This window comes from Cyprinodon variegatus, unplaced genomic scaffold (assembly GCF_000732505.1).
Source record: "Cyprinodon variegatus isolate N-32 unplaced genomic scaffold, C_variegatus-1.0 Scaffold1058, whole genome shotgun sequence".
Taxonomy (NCBI): domain Eukaryota; kingdom Metazoa; phylum Chordata; class Actinopteri; order Cyprinodontiformes; family Cyprinodontidae; genus Cyprinodon; species Cyprinodon variegatus.
Window position 1 is genome coordinate 237,167 of NW_015151511.1, and position 11,583 is coordinate 248,749.

The following is an 11,583-nucleotide window of genomic DNA, read 5'->3' on the forward strand; positions in this document are numbered from 1 at the left end:
TCATCCATCCATCATCCATCCATCATCCATCCATCATTCATCCATCATCCATCCATCATCCATCCATCATCCATCCATCATTCATCCATCATTCATCCATCCATCCATCCATCATCCATCCAGGTAGACCGGGTCCTTCCAGGTCTGTGAAAATAAGGAGGCTGGAACACATCAGATTTATCGTCCCCACCCTGCAGAGATATTAGAACCTGAGCTTAAATGTCAGCCAAACCCAACAGATAAAACCTTTCAATAAACCAAACATTACTGCCACATATCTGACTCAATAATCATTACAACAACTATTTTCATTCATTTTAGACGCAACTATTCACAGACTGGATTATATTAAACTGCACCTCCAACATTCACCACTGTTCAGCGCCATTTCCCTTTTTCCTCTGAGCACGGAGCAGCCGGCTTGCTTGGACTGCAATGAATCATGGGATACCAAAGGCTGAACAGGATACAGCAGACCCCTCCTTCAAAACAATCAGAGAAGGACGCATTTTTAGCTGCATTATGACATCATCGGCCTACAAATCTGGCCTTCGCATTACGCAGCTGTTGAATTTAAAGTCAGCAAATATAAGAGCATGTGGCTGTAGACCTTCTTCCAGGTCACATGACCTGACCAAAGACGGCCAACTTAAGCAGTCGGTATTTCAAGAGGGGAGGCCCGCTGGTAGCATTGATAGTTTTGATCTCTGTATATTGAATCATTTAAAATTACTCATAGCGTAGATTATTTTTGTCAATAAGTCTGCGTTGCGCTTTTAATGTAAAAAATAAATGAGTTGAACCTGGATGCAAACAGTGTGGGAAAAAAAAAACAATTATACAGTTAATTAGATTTGCAGGTTGGCGTAAACTACAGTAATGACATCATCAGTGAGATGATTGGCTGTTTGTATTCCTGTCATAAATGAGATTAAGCTGCTTAATAACCTGAAAGCACTTTAAAAATACTCTGAAATAAAAACACTTCTCATTTATTGAACAGTTTGTAATAATTTCATATTTAAAGTCAAGAACTTTGAATTCTCAACATCAGCTGACTTTTCCTTTAAAGGATCCTGCCCTAAAGTGTGTCCGACCAGCAGGGGGCGCTGGTCGTATAGAACACAGTGATGCTGCAGACAGGTTTGTGTTTGTTTCTATCTTTGTTAGCTGGAGAATTGAATTACTGTCTGTAGCATAATATGAAGTATTTACTTTGGATTGATTAACATTAATGATTAAATGAACATGAAATGATTCAGAAATGAAGAATAATCTTAACTAATGTTTCCGGTTCCTATAAATAATTTCCATTTTCTACCTTTTTAGGGATATTTTATATAAATATGACATCAGGGCCTAAAAGCCCCAACATCATCTGCTGTATTTTGATTTCTTAAGTGTTTTTTTTTCAGTAATAACATCTTCTGCTGAGTTTTCTTTGTGCCTCCCTCTGTCTCCTCATCCAATCATCTTCCTCCTCCTCCTCCTCCTCCTGCTGTCCTTGGAGCTGCTGTTTCAGGAGCAGGCTGCAGTGTTCTGCTGAGTAGCGGTGAAGCAGCATTTGCTCGTCAGCAGGCGGCTTTCAGCTGAGTCCCAGAGTCCCTCAGCAGGCGACTACAGCTCCCAGATTCCTCTGCCGCAGCCCCAAACCGTCTGAAGATCTGAGGGGAACCCCGTGGAACTCTGGGAGACGTGGTCCTCATCCATCAGCTGCTCACGGAGGCAGAGGGAGGAGAGGGTGACGTGCCATGACAACAGTCAGAAGGAGACGCACTTAGAGGTGAGAGCATCTGTTTGTTTATCTTTCTCTGCCTCTTCATCATCTCCCTCCCCCGTCTCCTCATCCTCCGTCTCTTCGTCCTCCATCCTCTGCCGTCTCACGTCTCCGTCCCTCTGGGTCTGCCAGCTGGGAACATGGTGTGTTTGTCTCAGAGTGTGTGTGAGTGGGGAGGGGGGGTGTTAAAGCATCTCCACCCAGCCTGAACAGCAGCTATCATCACCCTAAAGGAACTCAGCGACCTCCTCAGATGATGCAGCAAACTGACACAATCAGAGCGACGTGGATCCAACCTGGAGGAGATCTTCTCCTCCATCAGTCTCTGGGAGGAGGATCACACTCCTCTGTCTGCAGCAAACTTTGACTGAGGCTCAGTCCGCCGTTATGTCCAGAAGAACCCTGAGCCGGAACCTTTGGGTTCCTGAATAATCCTTTCCCAGTAAACGCTGGACTCTGTCACAGGTTGGCTCAGATTCCTCCAGGACAGAATTTCTCGGTAGCATAACCAGCTGGAAGGTCTGAATATTTCCGCCCTGCTTTCTGCAGTCCTCAGGTGGGAGTCTCCACACTGGAGTCATTTTTTTCTTAAAATAAGTGCATTTGTTCCTGAATTGAGGAGTTTAAAGAGACATTTTGCCAACGGAACAAGACAATTTACATTTAATATAAGAAAACACAATTGCATTGTTTTATTTCAAGTGCATTTTATCTTAATATCTTATTTTAAGAGTAAAAATCCTCATTCCATTGGCGAACTATTTCATTTACCTGCTCAAAATTAAAGGGCCATCCATCCATCTTCCTCCGCTTATCCCGGGTCGGGTCGCGGGGGCAGCAGCTTAAGAAGGGAGGCCCAGACGTCCCTCTCCCCAGCCACTTCTAGCCCCTCTGGAGGAATCCCAAGGCGTTCCCAGGCCAGCTGAGAAACATAGTGTCTCCAGCGTTTCCTGGGTCTCCCCCTGGGCCTCCCCCCGGGCCTCCTCCCGGTGGGACGTGCCCGGAACACCTCACCAGGGAGGCGTCCAGGAGGCATCCTAACCAGATGCCTGACCCACCTCAACTGGCTCCTCTCGACGTGGAGGAGCAGCGGCTCTACTCCGAGTCCCTCCCGGATGACCGAACTTCTCACCCTATCTCTTAGGGAGAGCCCAGCCACCCTACGGAGGAAACCCATTTCGGCCGCTTGTATCCGCAATCTCGTTCTTTTGGTCATGATCCAGAGTTCATGACCATAGATGAGGGTAGGAACGTAGGTCGACCGGTAAATCGAGAGCTTCGCTTTTTGACTCAGCTCTCTCTTCACCACGACGGACCGGTACAGCGCCCGCTTCACGGCAGACGCTGCACCAATCCACCTGTCGAATTTCCCGCTCCCTTCTTCCCTCATTCGTGAACAAATTAAAGGTAAATACACTTAATTTAAGACATTTTTTACTTATTTTTAGACAGTTTTTCCAGTGTATCAGCAGCTGTCCAGCTTGCTCCACAGCATCAAACATCAGCGGCGGCTGGACCAGAGCGGCAGCAGCGTCTGCAGACAGGAGGCCCAATCCTCCAACATCATGGAGGCGCCTGAAGTTCATTCCAGGTCACTGGGAGACGCTTTCAATGCTTCATAAATCCCAACAACATTCAGCCACATTTGAAAGTCACTTCACATCTGGTTAAGGGTTTCCTTTCTTTTCTTTCTTTTATTTTATTTTTACCAAACTCTGTATAAATGCAAAGCTTTGGGTAAACGTGTGGATCAAGGTTCTGGTCCGGAGCTACTTCAGGCCCTGTACGTGTGCACGAGTCCATCCTGCTGATGCCAATGAATCTATGACATCACAGCTCGGCTCTTCGTTTGAGCGACATTATTGCTGCAGTTTGAGCTGCAAGCCAAAGTCACAACCAGAGACACGAAACCAGAGGGGCGTCTGAACGCCCTGGGCAATGGCCGCGGGAAGTGGAGGTGCTGGGTGTGCTGTAGCACCCCCTAGTGGAGATTTTTTGAAAAATGAATAAAAAAATACTTTGCACAATTTATAAATTTGTGCAAAGTATTTAGCCTTTTTTTATTTAATTAGTTTGAGGCCTAAGCAACACAGGTTGACGGCAGTTACATTATCATGGAAAAGGAAAGCAATCTTTTGGAGAAAAGAAGTATCCAGGAACGTTGCCGAAGACTAGAACATTTACATAAACTAATGACAGAAACGAACAGAAAATATAACACAGAAATGCATTTCGGATGTTTTTGGAAAACCAAGACCAGTGAAGAAGAACGCTAGTACCGCCATCGCCACCACAGAGAGCAGCTGGAGTGAGGAGACTGTCCGCCCGCCTCTGATAGTAGTTGCACCGGCAACCTCTGCAGCCGCAACCCAAGCTAGCGTGTGACCAGGGCGCCCTGCCTGTAGCTCACACTAAGAGCATGGTCACGCCGAGGACTTTCATATCTATTCATGCAGTTTAAGGTAACCATAGTATTTTAGAGCGTTATTTTGATCCTGTGTGGATTTAGGAGCTAATAGAGTCACGTGTGACATAAACACAGTCACTCATGTTCATACCAGCGACCAAATCTACGCTCTTATAGTGTTTTATTCCATCATCCATTTTCCGTCATGCTTAATCCCAGCTGGGCTCCATGGGGTGCTGGTGCCTATAACCAGCTGTCTACGGGCGAGAGGCGGGGTCTATCCTGGAAAGGGCGCCAGTTCATCGCGGTAATATATCGTTACTGTGAAGTTTAATTAATGGCGCATATCTTCACCTGATGATGTCTGTGTGTTACAGACCTTGGTTCTGTGCACAGAAGTGTACAGTATATGACAATGAAGTAGTGAATCTCAATCTATTTATCTGTTTTTATGTATTGTATTTTAAATAGGCCTATAGGCTCATAGGTCTTTGTCCAAAACAAAAAAAATCAATATTTGTAGCGGCCCTGCTCTGGGTTGAATCTGGGGAAAGAAAGCCGTACGGTGGAAGTTTTAAAACAACAATCAGCAGATTCTGCTGACGTTGAGGCGCCTTGTGATGTCATTGCTAATGTTAAATAACATGATCCAGGCTTGTTTTCTGTGACTTTATGGCAGTTTCTGGTCATAATGTTGCCATGTGTGCTTGGGGGCGGAGCCAATGAGATGTTTACTACCTTGTTTGACTCATAGCCGAGTTTATGCTGAGGTGAAATCGGCCATTTTGAAAGCAAATGGTGCCTAAAGCTTAGTGAAAAATGTTTAGATGAGCAAAGTCTTTTGGAGTTAAAGAAGTCCTGGGTTCAAATCCTGGACGAGCCCCCGCTTTGTCACATGTGGCTCTCCCAGGGAGGTTAACCCTGAGTAAAGATGGGCATATAGTGTATGATTTTTCGCCCTTTTCGGAATGATTCTCCAGTTGTGCAAGAATTTTTCAATCGGGCCGAGTTTCAGCCTGATCGGGGGCTAGCGAGGGGCTAACGAGGGGCGATCAGCCTCTAATGACCACCTCCCGATAAGGAATCATAAGGTTGGGAGAAAATCAAACATGCGTGAAATTCAGGCGGCTGTCGTAAGGTGTTGGTGGGTAAATCCTGCCTTTGAAGAGCCGATTTACCAGAACCTAGAGAACTGCGCATGTGCAAACAGGGGACTTCTTCTTCTTCTTCTAGATAGACGAGTCCGACCATCGCCATCTAGGTGCTCAATCTGACGTGTGGTTTTTAGATGTAAAGTGTGAGCAAGTAGATCGCATCAGAGCATCGGGTCTCACAGTGTGTGAATGTACATCGTGAGCTGCGAATTTTGTGAACCTGATGTTCCATCGTACAGTTTGAGCTGTAGCTGCAGGAAACGATTGAAAATATCTCGCAGTGGACGCCCTGCTTTAAGCTCTTGAGGTTCATAAACCTCTTGTGTAATGTTGGACCTTCTGGCTCCGTGTGGCTGTGATGTTTGACTCGGTTGGGTTTTCAGTGAATCTCTGAGCAGTTCTGTGGGTCTTGAACTTCCTCATCAGTTTCCAGGTTCTTCTTTATGCTGTCAGGTGGTTTGTATCAGAGGTGGACGATAACTGGGTCCGTTCACATCTTTGTCATCAGTGCCGACCAGAGGTGTCAAGTAACAAAGTACAAATACTTCATTTCCTTATTTAAGTAGAAATGTCTGTTCATTATTATTCCTGCAATAAATGAAAAAAAGTCATAATAAATTATTATCTAGAGACTATTAATAACTGGAAGTGAAATGTCCATCGTTCACTTTGTTCTTCTCAAGAACAGACTTGACTATCTATACTATGAATTGTGAATCGAGTGACGGCCATTGTGTCATTTATATAATCTTAAATAAGCCTCTAACAATCCGCAGCATGCACCATGTACCGGTCAAAATAATTGGTACTGGCGTTGGCCTGATTGAACCTGTATCAGTCCATCTCCAGTTCTAGTCATCAGGCATCCATCTGCTTGCTGCAGGCTGTGGGCCTCCCACCCACGCTCCTCTCCACCTGTTTCTCTCTCCGCTGCTTCATGCTGACTCAAGCTGCTCTTCTCTCCACCCTTCCAGCAGCGAGTGGCTTTGTAGACTTTCTTTATGCATTTTAGAGGTTTTTCTAGATCCTTTAGCTGCTCTGTCTCTTGGCTTGTGTCCAGTGTTTTTTGCTGTTGAGATGAATCCATCTGCTGGGTTGTTAAAGCTCACTGAAGGGACCCAGCTGAGGCAGCACAAAGCTACCAGCATGAGCTCAGACTGGAGCTTTGTGGAGGGATGAAGTGGGTCAGAAGCATCAGCTGAGCAGCAGCGTCTCCCTCCTGACTTCCTGCCTCAGGACTTCCTGTCCTCACAGAGCAGCAGAGCGTTTCGCTCCTTAACGAGGCCGTTCAGAGGTCAGCAGCTCAGGGAGACTGAGATGACAGGCGTTTAACCTGCACCGGCTGGGAATGATGTTTCTGTTTGATGTCGAGAAAATGTTACGATACGTTCCAACGTTTTAAGATCAGAACAGACTCCATGGGTTCTGATGATGGCTCACCATGGAGGCATGTTGGATCAGTAAAGATCTGAAACTAACGATGCTGCAGGATTAGATGTGTTGGTTTGTAGCCCATCCCTGCTCTGAGCTGCTCTATGTACCGAAACCTTCCTGATCCTCCGGTGGTGTCACACTGATTGACACTAGGACTGAACACTTTGCAAAGCTTAGTGGGTTCATTCTTTTGGACAATCCAGATATTTTGGTCAGACGAGCAGAGGGTCAAAGTCAGGTGACAGGTGGGAAACGGGAAAAACTCTGGCAAAAGTAGAGGCGCAAACTTTGCTAATTGATTTAGGGCTGCAACGGTTATTTAGCAGATCGATTCATCTGTTGATTATTTTTCGATGAGTCGATTAATAATCAGATAGCCAAAAATTCCTTAAAGAAGACTTTTTGCAAAATGAAACCAGGTGAAACAAAAACTTTACCACATGAGGAATTCTCAACTCAACTCAACTCAAACTTTATTTATAAAGCACATTTAAAACAACCGGGGTTGACCAAAGTGCTGTACAGGAATCGCAGTTAAGGACCATAAGATAAAAGCTAAGGCTAAAATACATAAACACATAAAAATAGAATAAGATAAATGTTTTAATTAAAATACATTTTAGAATAAAATAAAATTTAAAATAAAATTTTGCCAAATGTCCTCTTAGACATGATTAAAAGCCAGGGAGAAGAAATGTGATTTTAAAGAGGATTTAAAAACCTCAAAGGAGCCAATATGCCAAGGCAAGTTACTCCAGAGCCTCGCTGCCATAAAGGCTCGATCACCTTTAGTTTTTAGTCTGGTTTTAGGCATCGCCAGCAGCAGCTGATTGGAGGATCTCAGTGTTCTGGCCGGGGCATGAATTTGGAGAAGCTCAGTCAAATACTGGGGGGACTAGACCATTAAGAGCTTTAAAAACAAACTATAAAATTTTAAAATCTATCCTAAAAACAACCGGGAGCCACTGCAGTGAGCCTAGAACAGGTGATATGTGGTCACCTTTACGTGACGGGCAGCTGCATTTTGTACCATCTGCAGACGGTGTAAAAGTGAGCGGTCCAAGCCAGCATATAAAGAGTTACAGTAATCCAATCTTGTATTGATAAAAGCATGGATTACGGTCTCTAGATCTTTTGATAAAATTCTTAACTGATAAAAGCAATTTTTTACGACCGAACTAACCTGGCGACCAAATTTCAACCCGTCATCAAATATTACGCCAAGATTTTATACTGATGATCGAATGTTAGGTGTAAGAGGGCCCAAGAAGCCAGGGGGAAAAACTGCTGGACTACAACCAAACATTATAATTTCTGTCTTACTTTCATTCAGATTCAGAAAGTTTGAGGCCATCCTTGATTTAACATCGTTTAAGCAGTTAGAAAATGACTGGATGGAGTTGTTGGATTTTGAAGTTAAAGGGAAGTAGATCTGGACGTCATCAGCATAACAATGAAAAGAAAGATTATGGTTCCTGAAAATTTAACCCAATGGTAGCATATATAAAAGAAAAACAATAGTTCTGGATAGAGCGGATTGATATCTGATATATATATGCAAAATGTTTACATATTTTATACAATCTTGGTATAATTCCTGCTCTAAGTGGGTCGCTCTGTCAGCTAAAGGCATGTTTTACAGTCTCTATATTTCAGTTAACGATTAATAAATTAGTTGACAATTATCGATTAATCCGATTAATAGTTTCAACCCTAAATTGATTCATTTGTGAATTTTTTTCTATCAATAATAAAATATGAAAAGATGCCTTAAATAAAGATTTTATACAGAGTTTAAAGATGGAGAAACTAAAGCGAAGCCTCTAGTTGGAGCATATTCACAGACAAATTAGGCTTTTCATGTTAAATAAAATGTTTTTTTTTTAGATTTTCGTTAACAATTTCTACAAAATGACAGCTACAGGTGGGTTAATGTTTTAGAGACTAAATAATCCTGTTAGCAATTAATCAGTTACTAAATGAAACAAAAATTATTTCTATCATCATTAAGATTCATCTGATGAATTATTTCAGCCCTGCGAAATAGTCCAATTATAGAGCTGTAATAACAGAGTTTCCAGTCATCAAAAGATGTAGAAACATGTTTTAATTCTTTTTTTCTTAGTTTTTAACAGTAAACCTTGATTTGTTTAAGGAAAAATCTGCAATGAGGCAGCAGATCTAGGAGGTTCCTGCTGCTGTGGTGCTCAGATCCTTCCTTTGGCGGTTTGGGTTCATCTGCTCTCCCTCTCATGGTTCTAACTCTGTCTTCCTTCTCCAGCAGATCATCACGCAGTCATGTCTGCAGGCCTGGAGGACACGGACAGCGTGTTCGGTGAGTCTCCCACAGCGCGTCATCATTGCATAATCACACATTCCAGAGGATTGCGTTCTTCATGCTGGTTAAGATTATCAGTCATCCAGGTCAGAGTCATTCCAAAAACATTAAAAACAATCCTCTGGACTTTGTTTCCAGGTTTTAAGACGTTTCTCTTCCATCCAGGAAGCTTTTGAAATTCAAAAAAGCGTAATAGTATAGTAAATAATATTCAAAATAGCGTTGAGTTCCAGGTTTTATAGCAGAGGAAACTAATTAAACATCAACACGGTCCGAATAAAGAAAATAATCAACCCTAAAGATCCGGAGACATTTTTAATTATAATCTGTTACTTTAAACAGAATTTGACACTGAAATAAAATGGAGGTTTTTATGCATCCATGTTATACATAAAAGTTTTAAATAACAAAAATATATAAAAACAAAAAAAGGGCATTTTAGAGCATTTTTGAAGTAGAGAACAACAATCTTTAAGTTTGGTATAAAGATAATTTCCTGATTCCAATATTTTCTCAAACCCCTGAACTGATCGTTTGTTATTTTCTTTCTTTTTTCTGTCTTAATGTTGGCAGTGGGCTTTAGGCTGCCCTGCAAGGCTTTAAACCTGGGTTTAACCGGAGACTAAGCCATTCTCAAGCACATATCAAGGTGCTCATTTTGAGCCTGGATCCAGATTTATTGTTGATTCTGTTCATGGTGGAGAATCCTGCTTCACAGCAGCAGGTTGAGCCAAACATCCTCTAAATGTGCAGGGTCATCTTTGAGCACGCCATTTCACTTTTCTTTCACCAGTTCACCGCAGTTCTTCCTGCAGTCCACACTTTCTCTGCTCTCTTTTTCTCATGGTCTTCTCCTTCTTTCCCATCGCCCGGCTTGCCACAGGTTTGCCTGCTGTGTCTAAAAGTAGCAGCAGCAGCAACCCAGACTGACAGCAGCTCATTGGCTCATTTGGATCACGTGCAGCCTGGAGCCGGACGCTCCACAGGGCTTTACCGTATTAACAGGAGGAGAGGCGCAAGTGAAATTAGACACTGTTGTCAGAACTATAGTTTATAAATGTTTTAAATCAGGTTGGGTCCGGATCCGGACCGCGGTCCGCTAATCCGTGATCACTGCTTTATAGAGTCGATCAAAACACAAGAATGTTCACATTTTGGACAAAGAAGACAGATGGTTATAGAGGGGTGTGAGGGAAGCCATAGAGTTGATTCCTTTCCGCTATCATCGCAGTCCCCACCCCTTTACAGGAGAACAGAAGACCTCACCTATTCAGCCAGGCCAACTATTCCCTCTAACGACCCCCCCCTTTCAGAGACATAGACAGGTATGGGGCATTGCAGGCTATCAAAGAAGCCAAACGACCCCCATTCCAAAGGGGGGGACCCGTTCATCCGTTTCTATTTGCATGTTTTCTAAACTAAAACCAGGCTTTGTTGGGCTGCTGGATAAAACCTGGAACTAAACGCTATTTCTGACATTTTGAATTGAAAAAACTTCCTGGATGGAAGAGAAACGTCTTCAAACTTGGAAACAACGTCCAGTGGATTGTTTGAACTTTTTTGGAATTATAGTGTTCTACCTTTGGGGGCGCTGTGCTCACTGGCCCCTCCTGCTGGTCATTAGGAGGAAATGACAGCCTGGTTTATTTCCAGGTGAACAGGAAGCTCAGAAACTCCTAAGTCAAACATTCTTTTGAAGCAAGATTCCGGTTCTTTCTGCCAGATTTCCTCCTCCTTTGTTCACTAACATCATCTTTATGTCCTCCCCCACCCTCAGGTTCAGCCATCCATCACCCCACCACCCTCTGTTTCATTACATCTCCATCTTCTCTCTCTCTGTGTCCCCTCTTTCTGCTCTCCATCCTCCCCTCCCCCTCACCCCCCCTGGGAAATAAACCTCCATCAGTGTTCCTGTGTGGGGGAGAAAGGATCGGCCCTTTATTCCTCTCAGGAGGTCGTTCACATCCTGAACCAGAGTTACCTTAACTAGACAGCAGATAACAGACATGAGTAGTTACTACGCTGGTCGTCATGGAGACGGGAGGCTAATAAACCAAATTACAAAATGCTTGAATCTGATAAACAGAAAAACAAAACCGGCGGGCGTGTGTGTTCAGGACCTTTTCTGGAATATTTACTGAGCTTCTGAGGACCAAGGGGTCTCAGAGACCAAAGCCTGGTCCTAATGTAGCAAAGTTTTAGGGTTAGAATTAAGATTAGGAATATAGTGGTAATTGTTCTATCAGGCCAGGCAGAAACACAGTGACTAAGATGGATGAGAGTCGATGTAAAGTCCTAATCTGAGTAGAAACACTAACTGTGAGAGAGAGACAGAGAGAGAGAGATGGTCAGCATGCTGAATATTTGATGGAGCTTTGATGGACTGAGTGGGAGGAGAAGAAGGAAGAGATTATTAAGTTAAAAAGCTGCTGCATCATCAGAACAGAGCAGTGGAAGAAACACCAAACCTGCT

General features: G+C 43.5%; 1 protein-coding gene across 1 annotated transcript in view; it reads left to right on the forward strand.

Moving 5' to 3' along the window:
- Positions 1–1,538: 1,538 nt before the first annotated feature.
- Positions 1,539–11,583, forward strand: part of samd14 (sterile alpha motif domain containing 14) — a 22,218-nt gene continuing 12,173 nt past the window's right edge. Inside the window, exons 1-2 of the mRNA XM_015399936.1 lie at positions 1,539–1,783; positions 9,054–9,107. Of these exons, the coding sequence (XP_015255422.1) occupies positions 9,071–9,107 (37 nt within the window). The 5' untranslated portion in view covers positions 1,539–1,783; positions 9,054–9,070. The remainder of the gene's footprint in view (positions 1,784–9,053; positions 9,108–11,583) is intronic.